Source organism: Carassius auratus, chromosome 9, assembly GCF_003368295.1.
Source record: "Carassius auratus strain Wakin chromosome 9, ASM336829v1, whole genome shotgun sequence".
Taxonomy (NCBI): Eukaryota; Metazoa; Chordata; class Actinopteri; order Cypriniformes; family Cyprinidae; genus Carassius; species Carassius auratus.
In genome coordinates this window covers 18,083,635-18,099,775 of record NC_039251.1, presented here as the reverse complement: position 1 = coordinate 18,099,775, position 16,141 = coordinate 18,083,635, and the positions used below count along the sequence as shown (strand labels likewise).

General features: G+C 36.0%; 1 protein-coding gene across 1 annotated transcript; it reads left to right on the top strand.

The window, feature by feature from the left end:
• The first annotated feature begins 8,569 nt into the window (after window positions 1–8,569).
• Window positions 8,570–14,767, top strand: LOC113108579 (tumor necrosis factor-inducible gene 6 protein-like). Its single transcript, XM_026271780.1, has 6 exons — window positions 8,570–8,784; window positions 10,207–10,344; window positions 10,989–11,150; window positions 13,753–13,981; window positions 14,115–14,155; window positions 14,285–14,767. The coding sequence occupies exons 1-6, from the start codon at window positions 8,661–8,663 to the stop codon at window positions 14,404–14,406; spliced, it is 816 nt and encodes a 271-aa protein (XP_026127565.1). The 5' UTR covers window positions 8,570–8,660; the 3' UTR covers window positions 14,407–14,767.
• Window positions 14,768–16,141: the final 1,374 nt, after the last annotated feature.

Sequence of the window (16,141 nt, the reverse complement as noted above, 5' to 3'; positions counted from 1 at the left end):
CCAGGTCTTTCACTGGTTATAATTTCAGTCCATATAATCATTGTTTCAAAACACAAGATCTTTGGAATAAATGATGAGAACATTTGGTTTACTCGCTGAAACACAACTGTATGACCTTTCAATTTAGTACTTTTAAAAATCAGTTCATTCAACACCAAACAATGCAAGATACATTGTTTAATTTCAGCCATGCTGCCGAGGTTACAGTAATACAGGCCAGACTTTCACAATTCGACAATACACTTACATTACCTAACTTGTGTAATTAATGTGAAATCTGTTAAGTTTGTAATACTATATGTCCAGTTTGTCAACAAAAGGTGTGATGGAGACAGGACATGGCCATGAGGTTTTGTGTAGTACAGTTTTTGCTGTCGATACAGTAAATGGTGTCATTTTACCATGTGACCGAGTCTGTACTGTACTTGGGTGACTTACATTACTTTGACGTTGTCTACCATAGTTTATAGTCCCACATGGCATACATGTATCTCTTATTCCGATTTGTCTGGTCATTCTGACACTTTCAATTGTACCTTAATGTATTTATCACAAATTGCAAATCTCTTTCTCTTTCACACACACACACACTTTGAAAGTTGAGGTTATTATCTGATTTAAATAGCTTACTGTAACAATTTATTTTACTTGGTTATCTATTTTGGAAATTGTCAACCATGCAGGTCTACAGAATCTTTATCTTTAGAAATGTATAGATACCAAATAATTAATTCACTGATTAACCATTACGATCTGCTGGATTACATCATAGACGGAGAGGAAAATGAAAAGTTTGATCGTAATATCATTATGAATGGCACTTGTTGTGAATGAAATGTTTAAACAGATGTGTAGGGGAATGTACAGTTAAAACCCAAGGACCAGATATGATGAATGAAGACCAGGAGTCAGAAATGCATTCAATGAAAGAAAAATTTACTGAAGAACATAGTTTGCAGTTTCATCAGCAGAAGTCAGCTTCAGTACTCTCGACGCAGAAGTCAGCTTCAGTACTCTCGACGGAGTTCGTAGGCCGCTCTGCGTACAACTCAATATCACCAACAATTATACTCCTGACAGGAGACTAATTGTGCCGATGCGCAGGTCAGCAAAAATCTGATTGGTTCCAAAACCTAGATAAACTTAGACAGTTTCCACATATGCAAGCTTGAGGCATATCTACTGATGACTATTTTGGCAACGAGTCTCTCCAAAGATGTATATCTGATACGCTGGACATCGGCAGTTGAACGTTTGTCCTGGGACTGTCCTGTACAGACAGATACTAATAAATATACACGCAGAGAGCTTATCAGAATTTTATCAGTATGGTTTGTTACACACGCACTTATCGAGTCTCATCTTGGAGAGTAGAAATATAGGCTAAGACAGGATTTCTTAATATCAAGCAGATACATTAATATCACAGTATGTTGTCCAATCTCTCGTGTCTCACATAAATGGGAGGTCATCCTGGCCCTGTGACCTGGGAAGGAAATAGACTTAGGCCTTTAAAGGCTTACTGTTACACATTCCACTCTTGCATCAAAACATCTAAGTGGTTAAATACTGATAACTTGTTTAATAACCACACAATATATTAATTAAATAATAAATATAAATAAGGAAGGATATTGTCAGGGCAGCATCCACTTCATCCTCTCCTTCAGATGATACCCCTATTTTGTGTTGTGAAAAGGATACCTTGTGATTTAGTGTTCTGTACTAACGCAGTTGAAAGCATGCTGATGTTGCGAAAAGGTGCATTTTGATCATTGTTGGTGAGATTAGTTTGAAAATGTACAACTTGTGAAATCTGAAATAAAATTCAAAATTAAATACATTTTAAAAAGCTGTAAAAGAACAACAGGTACATTATTAGGGTCCATTCATCTTAAGTCACCTTTGTTTGTGTAGTGCTTTATACAGTTAAGACTGTACAAAATAACAATCAATTATGCAAACTATGTCAGATATGAGACAAATTCATATTCCGCTGTAAAACAGTTCTCAAACGAAAATAATGTCATTGTTCAGCTCCAGTCAGTTCAGTGTTGATTCAGTTCAGTTCATCAATTATCAAACTATTTATGAAAAAGAAGCTCTACAAAAGATAATAGTGTTATTTAGTTCTATTTGTCAGTTTGAGTCAGTTCAATGTTGAATCAGTTTAGTTCAGTAACAATACTGAAGTTTAGTCACTTAGAAACTAATTTGATTCAAGATTAGTTAGATCTACAGAAAACCATTTCATTAGCAAGTGCACACAGAAGCAGAGCAGTGGAAGGCAAAAATCCATTTTATTAATTTCTTCTCAAACTACAGTCACAAAGCACATTTACATGCACAATTTGATATCAGTGTGACTAAAGTAATAATTTGTCATACAAAGGAATTGATCCAGTCAACTATATTTCATTTTAGTAAATGGATAAAAACAAAACAGTTTTTTCAGGAAACAACAGTGAGACATATAACCAGGTCAGAAAGACTAGAAGACAACAGCAGAATCTAAATACAGTCAATAGTATAACAAGGCACACATAATCTAGATAATGCAATCTGCATTTCTGCTTAATATGCAGACAGAAGACATGCAACATGTATTGTATGCACACTTTTAGTCATGTATAGTTGGATAGACCGATGAAGACTGAAGCTCAAGTACATAAAAACTAGTACTTTCCAACATACTTACAATCTTAAGGTCTTTTTGTTTGATGCTAACAAAACATGTCAGCACAGCAGGGGACGACACATCCACTCTTCTGGAAGCAGACAGGAAAATCTGACTTAATACTGCAAACTAGGTGACACAAGCCCTTGATCTGAGAGGGCCGTGCATCTGGAGTGGGCAAGGGGCTTAATGGGCTAAAGTTAGCTTAGTACCGTTTATTTGTCATATTCTCCTGTGACTCCTGTGAAGGCAGCTTGTTTTATGGTTAAAAGGTGTGGTGCAGAAGGGTTTTTTACCTGCAGCGAGAAAGATTGAGAGTATAAATCAGCCATTGTGTATGTGTGTGTGTCTGGTGACGTGTCAAAGGCCTCAGGTTCAGTTACAAGGAGCAGCTGTGTTCGCGATGGGGAAAGTGCACATACCTTCTGAAGGGCCCAGCTGAAAAACCATTTTCTGTGCTGCTTTACTGTGAAATCACATGAGACTATGTCCCTAAGACCTATTACAGAGTATTTTACCAGGTCTGGTAGGTGGTCTGCTATCGATCCTATCAAAGGCATGCAAAGAGTCAGTTTTTCAAAGCATGCACAAGTTATATTTGCTGTAGAAGTTCGCATGGTAAATTGAAATCTTCATCAAATCAAATGTAACCGCCATGTGGTTTCACTGCCACCATTTCTATGCTCTCTTGGCCACACAACACACCCATGGCTGACATTCTGAGATGAGACTTAAGGGGATGCATGTAGAAATACAAATAAGGAGCTCCAGTGGCTCTTCCCTGTCAGGATGTCAACCCTGTGGTTTGCTCATAAATCATGTTCCCAGAGTTCGATACACTAAAATGCCGTTTGCCTCCAGAGCCGTGAGCCAGTATCAACAGCCAGAGCATTCAGACAGAAGTGAAGTCATGTACAGCGTCTCTGAAAGCAGGAAGGGAAAGTAGGTTTGTGTGATAGCTGTAATGTCTGAGTTGAGCCATTAGGAGCTGAATAGCAACAGATGTGACTGTGAAGACCTGATCTTCTGCCCTCTCATGAAATCTCTCTCTTCTTCACCTAGATTCTTTCTCATTTCCTTCAAATAAACACATGGTCCTAGGAGTTTTTTTTTTTTTTTTTTTTTTTGCAAAAATTATTAAGCAAAATAAAGATTCTTAACTATTTTTAGGTCACTAATCACATAAGTAAATTTGACAACATTTTTTACAGGCAGTCAGAAGATCTTCCATTAAAGCAAAATATGTACTGTTTTTTTTTTTAATCATGAGAACATTCAAAAGACCAACATTTATTTAAAATAGAAATATTTTGCAACGTCATACCTTTACGGTCTTTCATTTCTTACCCCAAACTTTTGGACAGTAGTCTATTTTATTTAAACAGAAGCATTAGGCCTATACATCATGAAGTTTTCTAGCAATCTAAATGTGCCAAATGAGTCTTTTTTAGGAGCAGTGTGCTTCATTTGCGGAGAGACGTGATAACTGTGAATCCTGAGCCTTACTGGAATGCAAGGTATGTCCTGCAGCACTGTTACCCAGACTCACTCTATCCTGCTTCATTTATCTGGTCTTACTCACCTAATGAGTCTGTCTCTGACTGACTGACTGACTGTTTGTGTTCAGTGATGGAATGTAGAATCGCTCTGTTTTTGAGCATATAGAGGCCTGACTAACCCAGTACGCTTCTTTATGTTTATTATGAAATGTGACTGTGATGCATAGTGCCCATGGTAACCTTCACACTTGTGCATTTCTGCGAACCACGGAGACAATAACAATGGCTGCAGCACATGTACAGCACTGCTGATGAATCATTTGTGATGCAAATGTTTTTGCAAAATGGGGCCTACAATATTGTAGGCTACCTGTGTGTTTTTTACATGGGTGGCACAGTGTTTATTCATAAACAATAATGTGGGTTTTTTTTGTCTTTATGCTTAAGCGTCTGATCTTTGTCTGTAGCATTACTCATTCACAGGACCAAATTTCACCCGATTTATGCCAGTATTTTTTCATCACCATATGCAGAACCCAGTCAAGAAGATATAATACCATGTAATGTATGTCCTGTATACATTATTTTCTATGTAACACTATGGAGTACACAGGCACTACTATCGAAAAAATTATCCAGATTTCAATTTAGACAGTTTATTCTGGATTTCAAAAATGAAAAAGACTGACCAAAGACTAGATTTGACATCAGTCTGTCCTATAGCGCCGTCTACTGGATGAAGGTTCACGGTGCATGTTCACGGACATCCGGTGTCTATACGGAATTAGCAGTTTGTGGAAGGGTTCATTCAAACAAATAAACACAAAATACAAAAATAACATAAAACACCCTGGGAGTTGTCAATATGATACATTTATTGTATTACATATTTTCTGAATATGTTTGTTAAGAACGTTATGAAAGGTTTTTCATTTTGGGTGAACTATTCCTTTAACTCGGCAGAGGAAGAAGAGAGTGTCCCAAGTGACCAAGTGACTCATATAATTGGAGTGTGTGAGGAGGGAGAATCTGGGTTTGATATATTGGTTGGTGTGTCTTTGTGGTTTATACCAGCTCAGTATGGTGTAGACTCAAGCAGGATGTTAGGTCATGGAATTACATGTCACTGTATGAAATTCTGCTTCTCTCCTCCAGAGCAAGTCAAAGGCACAATGGCTAAATCTGACCTGGAGACTGAGACCAGCTCTCCACATAAGTTTGTTTGTGCAGTAGTGTGTCAGCTGTGCTGTTCACACACAAGCAGATGGTAATATTAAAGTCATAGTTGATTTGTTTGTTCTGTGAAACTGTGCAGCTACCTACTAATCTACATCCTATTCACTTTTATTGAAGAGTTGCTACCTCACTACATGCACGTACTAAAACCCAGCCCTGTAAACTGTTAATCCGAAAGTAATTTAGTAGGGATTCACATTCTGTTTATGGGGTACTAAGAATACATTCATAGTATTCTGTGCCATTTGAGTCCCCATGATATAATGTGTTATATTTTGTGTAAAAATGGGTTGATATACTTGTTTCTGGATTCTAATCTTACAAAGTTACTGTCCCTCTACAACCAGACACAATAAATATATGCTTAAAAATGTATTAATTCAAATTAATTACTATTATTTTTAGGTCAAGTAGGCTAAAATGCCATGTCCCCAAGGAAGCTTGCATAACTCCAGCCACAAATATAAGTAATACAAATCTAACCAATTCCAATTTTTTTCAATATTGTTGTATATTCTTATTTAAAATATTCTGATGAAAAGTCCCTCTGAACTTGGCCCTTGAATGTTTCTCTAACAACATGATTCTCAGGAATAATACTTTTTGGTGGTAGACTATCTACAAGAATCAGAGTAATTAACCATCTTTAACTCACCCTTTTTTTTCAGTGTTTTATAATGATTCACTGATGTGGTAAAGCATAACATGTCCACTCTGTTATGATTATTTCTAATCAAAACTAATACTTTTTTGTAATTTTGACAATATTAACCAGGTTAAAAATCTTCCTCTGTGATCACGCACTAGCGTGTTGTTTATCACATAAGCAGCAATAGCTGACTTTAACTTAAAATGTCCCTCCTTATTGCCCACACTGTTACTGTTTTGTGTTTAAAGCATGTATTGGTACTTATAATTAATTTATTATAAATTTAAAATAAAGATTTTTTTAAATATGGTAGGATGCATGTAATTGTCATTAAATGGGACTGTTGTCTGCAGAAGAAAAGCAGCAACACTACAGAGCTTGTTGTGATGCACACCCTGAAAGAAGGCAGATATACCTCAGTAAAAAGAAGGGGAGATGGAGAAAGGACATAGAGGGAGGAAGAGAAAAAGAAATTTTTAGAACTCAGCTTTGTTGATTAGGTAGGAACTGTAATAAATTATCATTACAATGTTTGTGTGCCTCTGTGGTGTGTGTTCGTGTCTACATGCTGTGTGTGTGTGTGTGTGTGTGGTACTGGTATTTTCTGCATTATGGGGTCCAAATATCTCCACAGGTATAGTAATAACAGTAAACTTGTATCTTGTAGGGACATTTATTTGGTTAGAAAACAGCTTATATTCGTAAGTCATACAGAATTAAATGTTAAAACTTAAAACAACTGTAGTTTTGTGTGAGGGATAGGTTTAGGTCTAGTGTTAGGGTAAAGTTATTAAAAAAAAAATTCCACCAGAAAAATGTAGCACGTCCTGATTTTGCTGAGTTAGATGTGTTCCTAGGTCAACATATTTTGTTGACCCTGGAACAACATTTTACTCCAAAAATATATTCTTGACCATTTCCCTACACCTAAGCCTAACCTTAACCATGAGTGATCCTTAAAATCAGAGGAAATGATAGATGAATGACACTGATGTACAAGCACCAAACAGTGATTTTAAGCGTAAACTTCACAAAATCTATAAACTGGTTCTTCAAATCTGATTGGTTAATCACAATGTTGTTCCGGGGACAACAAAGATGTTGTCTCACTTGGTAAAATCAGGTTCTGCAAAAATGCAAGTACAAATTAATGTATTATAAATTGTAAGTGATTGTAAATTGTGACAATATGCTTCTTGTATCAGGCAACTTGTTGAAATATAATGTTGTTTAGTGATGTGATGTCTACCCTGTTACCTCAGTGTTTTTGTGATACTACTAACCCATTCAACAAATGCTATGTATGTATTTGTGGTTACTTGTGGTAAAATGAAATAAGTTAAAATGGTTCCAAAATTCCATTTAAATTTATTTTTATTCTAAAAGAAATTTGTTGAAATTGTGCTGTCTGAAAAATACAACAACTGTTTTTTCAAGATAATGCCCTATTATGTACACTTTGATAAAATACATTTGCAGAGTAAAGAGAGGGAAAATGTAAATATTACATTAAATGTGCATTCAAAACACTTGTTAAGTGAAATGAGAATGACCTGTAACAGGGTGGACATTTGGTCCTTGCACGTCTAGTGCAACAAGCCCTTCTTCAGATAAAATGATTACATCATGAAAACTTAAACATTTCTATGGAAAGTTACAAGCTGAAAAGTTAGCAAGCTGAAATGACACCGAATAAAAATGACCCTACGATGAAATGATCTAATAGAGTGATCTAATAATCTCTTCACTAGTTTCTATAAAGTATAGCATACATGATGGATATTTACTCCAACAGACAAATGTCCTAAGTTCCTGGATTAACTTTTGTTTGGCCGCTTTCATGATGTGTCCTCAGTCTTTCAGGATGTGTAGGCACATCATAGACTCACAGACTAGAAACTGACTGTACAAAACCACAGAGTGAGCTGGACATTGCTCAGGTTAATCATGAAATCATGAGAGGGAGGGATGGAAATAAACATTTAAATACATGCAGTAGGCAGTCCTGCTTAACAGAGTGGGTGACTCAACACCTCTTAAATTTAAGAAAGATTGGATGTTATTTTGGTGAAATCTGCTAGCAATTATTCTTGACTGTCTGTTGCAAGACAGTTTCAAAATTAAAAAAATAATAATGAATAGGCTTACAGTAAGTATTTCTTGATAAATAAAAAAAATCTGTTTTCTTGTTTTATTAAAGTTAACTTGTTTTAACTTTAATAAAGATATTTGAGAAGTGCCAATGTTTCAATTAAAAATAGGCAAGAATAGTAATTCATCACCACATGCTACTTCACGTTCGTGTCACACGTTTTTAATTAAGTAGCCTATTCAGTAGGAAAATAACTCAGTGTGTAAATTTAAAGGGATAATTCATCCAAAAGGAACTCTCTGTCATCATTTACTCACACTTACGTCGTTCCAAACTTGTATGATTACTCTAGCAGGTCTTCCCGATCCAGCCCTTTGCACAATCGTCATCATTTACTGAAATCACACGTCAGACCACGCGTACTGTAGTCGGCAGGAAACCCATTTAAACTTGGCTCGTGCAGGATGTGCCCAGTTCATTGCGTGACAGCTGCGCGCTAACATCTGCATGATCCACTGCGGAATGAGAGAAATGCGCGTGTTAACTGTCGTACTCGCCGTTATATGTGTGCTGAAGGAGGCTGAAGCTTGGGGTTACAAGAATGGAATACTGCACAACTCTATCTGGCTGGGTAATTATTCCATTTGATCTTACTGATGTGTTTATCCAAACTACTTAAGTGACAAATAACCATTTCATGACTAGAACATTTTAAATGGACTAATTTGTGTTTTTGTTGTTTCTTTTGGATTTTCCCCTCATATAATGTATGTAAAAAACACAGTAGTTAATTTACAGTTCAACAGAACTTACATGTTGAATATATTGATATGATTGAATATGTGTGTTGTTGTGTGCATTTTGCTTTGGCCCCATGCACAGACAAGAGAGGTATATTTATGGCTCAGTGCAGCCAGTCTGAAGGGACCTTGTAAACACAGGGAAATGACTTCATTCTGTCACGGTGTACTGCAGCTTACCCCACGGCACCCACGAAAACCCACGGACATTTCTCTGTAGATTTGGCTTGTTCTTAGTGCATTAGATATATAAAAGTTTAATCAGTTTCCACTGTAAAAAAACACTGTTTACCAAACTTTTAGTTGTAGCCTACTGTGGTTTGGTTTAAAACTTTTAAATAAATGAATCAGTGTGTGTAAATTATTGGGCAAGATCATGTGGGTTGAACACCACAAACAAAGTCTGAACAATATGTCTAAGCATATTTAGTTTTCAGCAAAGTCTTCAAACATTTCAGTAATGATAGAATGTATGCTAGTTGGAAAGAGTATGTTGAAATACATGTTCACCAGTCAGTGTATGGCAACAAAGCAAAACAAGCAGGCTATTTTAAAATTTAAATTAATTTAACTTTATTAGAAATGTATACACAACAAATGTAGTTTATCTTAAAAAAATTGTTGAAAATTATCCTTTAATTTAGGCCCTCATAGCAAAGCATATTGAAACCCCACTGAAAGTCACTGTTTATTTCCCATACTGTAAGCAACTTTATTTATTTGCTTAAAGTTGCAAAGCGGCTTGACCACCACTACACATCTGAAAACACTTAAATAAGCTGGTGTTTAGCTACATTCATGCTTCAAATGAGTCTCCCATTTAGAGCCTTTCTCAGAGACACGTTTGGAGCTCACTAATGGTTGCAGTCTTCTGATGTTCGAAGTCAATACAGTAAAAACATTGGCTTATAACTCATTTGAGACAGGATCCAACTTCTTCAAGGTTAAGAATGCATGCTTAAAAACAACTGCAAAGCAGCAAGATGTTCTTTGATAGAGATCAAAACACGCCAGTGATCTTAACAACAACAACTGGATGCACTTTGTATTTTTCCCATATGTATTCAGGATGTCCTGCCACAGTAAAACATTGTGTAAAACTGAAATAAATTTCCTGTGTCCCAGGTCTGATGTAATTTGAGTAGACAAGTAGAATCGTTGTTCTGAGACACTGAACAGACCCAGATAACTCCACACGAGTCCTCAAAGCTGATAGTGTTGCCAAATGAGATACATGCTCTCTCTCCTTACAGAGCAAGCAGCCGGAGTTTACCACCGTGAATCTCGCAAAGGAAGATATCAGCTGACGTACAAGGAAGCCATGGCTGTGTGCAAATTTGAGGGTGGTACTCTTGCGACATATGATCAGCTGGAGGCTGCTCGCCAAATTGGTTTGTATCACACTTACAAATCTCACTTAGATCAGATGCCAAAAGAAATAATAATGGCTCTGGCCTACAGCATAAGTGCCGAAAGTCAAACAAGTCAACTTGGATCATTCTAAATTGCCTTTATTATAACAATAAATAATTAGCAAGCAGAATTATAATCAGCATTCTCGCAGATATATTAAATATTTGCACATATCGTATAAACTGTGTTATAAACCATCCCCAGTGTTATGGTTGAACTGTAAATGTCATTGTCATGTGTTGCCTGAGCAGGAACACCTGTTTGCTTGTAGTAAGAGTACATTTGTTCCAGTCATGAGCTCTGTGGTTACTTCAGGCTTGTGACACTCTATGTTGGAGGTCTGCTTGGCTTTCTTTTTATCATCTCTGTTTGCATCCTTCAAATGGTGCCCATGGCTCCTCAGAGGACAAGAGCCCTTTATTCATTACCCCTTTAAAATATATATATATATATAAAATGAGCAGTGAAAAAAGAAATGTTTGGGTTATTAAGTTAAAACAGTGTTAACAGTGTTTAATAATTTGTAATTAATTGCATTTTAGATCAAATAATATTTATGTCAAATGTTGCTTCATAACAACGGAGATTGCACAGTATTACAACATGTGTCATTCTCCCAAAGGGTTCCATGTGTGTGCAGCTGGATGGTTCGACAAAGGACGTGTGGGCTATCCGATTGTGAAAGCTGGTGCCAACTGTGGTTTCGGAAAGGTTGGAATAATTGATTATGGATATCGGCTCAACAAAAGTGAGAAGTGGGATGTCTACTGCTATAACCCCGGGGGTGAGTCTGAGCAATGGCCGTTTGGCAGTCTTGTTGAATTTTAAATCTTTATAGGTTAAAAACAATTTAGCAATTAAACAATTAAAAACATAATTCAGGCACTCATTGGTCTCAAAACTGTAAGGGTTGGATAACGTGTCGTCTGGACAAAGACAACCATGACTAAATGTTGGAGAAAAAAAAGTGTTGTATGTTTAATTACACACAGTGACAGATAGAAATAGAGGACAGTGGACCACAGCACAGGACAATATTCATATTGTTAATAAGTTATTGTTATTTTTATAAGTTAATTGTAGGAAAAATGTCTTAGATGTGGAGCAGTCAAAACAAACAGAAAGAGAACAAATATCCTACCTTATACATTTCTTGGAAAATGTTTGTGTTCTCTGTCTCTTTTCTCTTGTATGAATATGGTAGTCTATAATGAATTTTAAATGTTTGTGTTCTCTGTCTCTTTTCTCTTGTATGAATATGGTAGTCTATAATGAATTTTAAATGTTTGTGTTCTCTGTCTCTTTTCTCTTGTATGAATATGGTAGTCTATAATGAAAAATGTTTCAGACCATGAATAATCTAAATGAAGACCCATGAAAGTTTTACAAGATGTGGTAATGCATTACCAGAGACCCAGCTGATGTTTTTCCCCTGATTTGTAATGAGCTAGTGAAAGAACATATGGACCACCTGACTCAATAGTGTTCTCAAAAAATAGTGAACTCAGACTTTCAGGTTGAGATGTCCTGTGAGAAATGTTTGATGTGGTTTTTGTGTCGTACTTTCAATAGATATGTATTAAAGTGTCCGTATTATGGGTAATGAAAGGCTCATATTTTGGTTTTGTGAGTCCCCAACAACAGGTTGACATGCATGCAAGGTCAAAAAAATATATATATTATTTTGACCTTATTTGCTCAATAACTCCCAAAAGATTTGTTTAACGATTAATTTTTCCAAACCCCTACTTTGATTGACGGTAATCTGTGGTTATTGTCCAATTGGTCTCGTTTTCATTACATCATGGCCGTAATGCCTGGGCTAGTTCAAGCTCAAACCAGTTTCCAGTTTAAAAGACATGTTTTCTGGAAAGTTTTTATGCATGTTGCTGTTGATTGGACTGACATTTTTGACACACCCACCAAACAAGAGAAGACCATGTGCAATGGGGTTTATGTTTTCTCTTGTTTGGTGGGTGTGTCAAAAATGTCAGCCCAATCAACAGCAACATGCATAAACCACGTGGTATTAAAGATACAACTCGCACAGTGTAATTAACATTAAAATAAATTCACAAGAGCAAGTATATGGTTTACACGTTTATTTACATTAAAGGCAAAATAACCAAAATAATAAGAGCACAAGTATAGATCTGGAACTTCTTTTAAATCTGTCTAAATATCATTTATTAATTGCAATGTCTTCTGGTACATATCGTTTCCTCACAATACTCACAATAAAAATAATAAGGTCATGTAGATCATAACACAGTCTCTGAGGTGGATTATCCTTCACCTGAAATGTTTGTCTTTTCATCCTGAAATGCTAGGCAAATGTTGAATCACAATAATAAGGAACCACAGTTTCCACAAATCCCTTCAAAAGATTGGGATGTTCTCTTTTATTCTGGACAGCAAGGGAAGTGACTGTAACGTTGAGCATGTTTTGCTGTATTTAACATGTATTTATACCGATTTCATCAGCCTCCAAAAAATTCTTAAAAGAACACAAGGAATGGACTACTCAGCTGCCATAGTTGCAGCTCTTGTGTCATCAGAACAGGGTGTTCAATGCATCACTGTGAACGCAGCCTAGATAAAGCAGCGTTTGTGAACACATTGCTGCTTTGTGTACAGCGGGGAAACCGCTATTTTTGCTGCTCCAAAAGCGGCACCTAGTGGCAAAGAATGAATTTGCATTTTCATTCAGACTAATGTGGAAACACCAACAACTGGGCGGGAAATATGCTAATATTTCATGTTGATGTCAACATGAAACAGCTTGGGATTCTTTCTAAAAACGACTTGTTTCAATGATTCAGAGTCGACTTTTACTTTTAGGAAACAATAGATTTATACACAGTGCACTTTCAGATGTAAAACTTTGCAAGATGTTTTCATTCAGCTGTTACACACTGCATCAAAGGTACTTTTCAAAAATTCAGAAAAGAGGCACTTTAATAGATAAACACACATGGAAAATTTGCCTCAAAGTTTAATTCTGATATTGCAAAAGACAGATGTTCAGTGCAATACAGTGCAAAGAGGGTGGGTCATATTTAATAATAATAATAATAAAAAGACTATAGTGTAAATTTAGTTTTCTATATAGTATCCAGTAACTACCTCATTAAGGGCTGGGCACCAGATGTGTGTGTCACTGAGCACCCACTCAAACCACAGAGTTTGGATTTGTCATTGACTGCATAAGCATAGTGCTCATATTCCTTCGACTCCTTTCATACTTCTGATACTTATTTCCACATGGAGAGATGAAGAAATGAAACATGATTCAAACTAAAGAAACTTTTTGGTGTAGTAGGACTGGCAGCTTGTGTTTATTGACTTTTATGCATGCATTAATTTGTACATCTTTGTCTTTCCAGCAAAGGAGTGTGGAGGCGTTCACACAGATCAGGAGAAGGTTTTCAGTTCTCCTGGATATCCAGAAGACTACCAGGATAAGCAGATTTGCTACTGGCACATTCGTGTGCGTTACGGCCAACGAATCCGCCTGCACTTCCTAGACTTTGACATTGAGGAAGACACAGATTGCCTCAGTGATTCCCTGGAGATCTATGACAGCTATGATGATGTTTTAGGCTTTGTTGGAAGGTAAATAACAGACAATTTGTTTTTTTTTCACCATTGAACATTATGTTCCATTTTTTAATTGCTGCTGAGAGTTTAGAGTTCTGACACTGTTTCAATTTTCTTCAAAATAATAACATCTGCCTGCTCTGGATAGATACTGTGGGGATGAACTTCCAGAGGACTTCATAAGTACAGGTAAGTTGTTGCATTAATTTAAACTTAAAAAGTTTAGTTTTTCTCTTGGACAATATGTCAATTGGAATGTATCTCTTAAATAGATTTCATTAGATATCTCTCTATGATTCTACATTATCTCTTGCACAGGAAATGTCATGACTCTGAAGTTCCTTTCTGATTCCTCGGTGACGGGTGGAGGTTTTCAGCTGCAGTACATCGCTGTCAACTCCTCTCAGCTCTTTGACAATCACACTGATGCCTTGTCTTGATCAATGTTTAGAGCACCAAACCCACTTCTTTAATACACCCAAACCCACAACTGTGTCATTTTTTTTTTAATGTTTTTATTTCTTTACCAAGGGTGCAATGATAAAGCTATTAATAATCACAATTGTAAGTACATAGGACTGTGAACATTTGAAAAATTAACACTCATAAAACAAAGTTAATTTAATGCATTGACGTGTTTTATTGTAACCAACTTTTTTTAATAGATCTTAACCCCTGGGATGTAAAAGTGCTTGAAATTATAGAAACACAAGTATACTTTGTCTTAAAAAAAAGTTGTTTGCATTCTTCAAAATTTAGAACTCAAATGAAACATAACATGATACTTATACTAACCAAAAAAGGCAGCATTAATGAATGCAAAGTTTTTGCCTGCAATGAAAAAAAGACAATGATTCTGAATCAAAGAGATTTTAACAGTGCATGTACAGTTATTCAGAGTAAGTAATTCTGCTTGTTACGTCTATGCATTTCTATCAGGTTTAGCCTTTTAATGATTAAGGATCTGTGGTTCCCTAGTGGGCCCCGGGTCTTAAGCCCGGGTCTTTAAGGGCATAAGCCCTTAAATGTTCATTGTTCTTAATATTCATTTTTTGAATATACAGTGGTGTCCAAAATGATTAGAATAGCAGCTAAAAATGGGTTAAATAAGTCAGTTTCCTTCTTTTGCTGTAGTGTGTCAGTAGGAAATGTAAGTTTACATTTTCAAACATTAATTTTGCCATTAATTCTAATAATCCAGTGAGATTAGTCTGAAAGAAGAAGTCTGAAAGCAGCCACACTGAGATCTGATCTCTTCGTGAAGAAACAGAACAAACTCAGACAGACTAAATCCAGAAAAACTGTGCCAACGTCTCCAAAAAGCTTCAAGAAACCTACCTGAAAAACTGTGCACATTTGCACCTAGGACAAAAGCTGCTTTAACACTAAGGATGGTCACACCAAATGTTGATTTAATATATAGAAGTTAACTGATCTATTTAAAAAAAAAAATCATTGCCACAGTTCTTCTGGATTTATTTTCTGAGTTCGTTGTTTCTTCATGAAGAGATCAGATCTCTGTGTGAAGCACTGGCTGTTTCAGACTCAACCAAAATCTCACTGGAGCATTATTATTATTAATGGCAAAATTAATGTTTGAAATGTAAACTGAAACTTGAAACCCCCTTTTTTTTTAGCTGGTGAAAATACTGTGTTCTTTTAATTTTGGCCACTACTGTGTTTGTTTGTAAATGTCAATAACAATGCAGTTGCTTATTGTTTGTATGTTTGTTCAAAGTCCATTAACAAATGTTAACAGATATAACTTTGATTTTAAAATGTTTTAATAAGTGCTGAAGTTAATATTAGCTTATGTTAATAAAATATGAAGAAATACTGCTATATTTTGTTATTTCATGTTAACTAATGTGTTTAACAAACGATACATTATTGTGAAAATTCACTTAAAACAAACAAACAAACGACCAGGGTAATTATTTGTCCAATTTTTTATTCAAGTTTTGGCAAAGTATCTTAATTCATTCAATAAATAATTTATGAGAGGGCGGAGCTGACGTGGGGTTGAAGGTGACGGTTTTAACGCGTCATGTTTGGCGCCAGCATTTTCGCGGGGAGTGAGGAGTGGACAGACGAAGCGTAGCCTTGATCATTTTCAAACAGTGTTGTATAAACTCCCAATTCCTCTCATACAGCTCGTGTGTCGATGATCTCGCC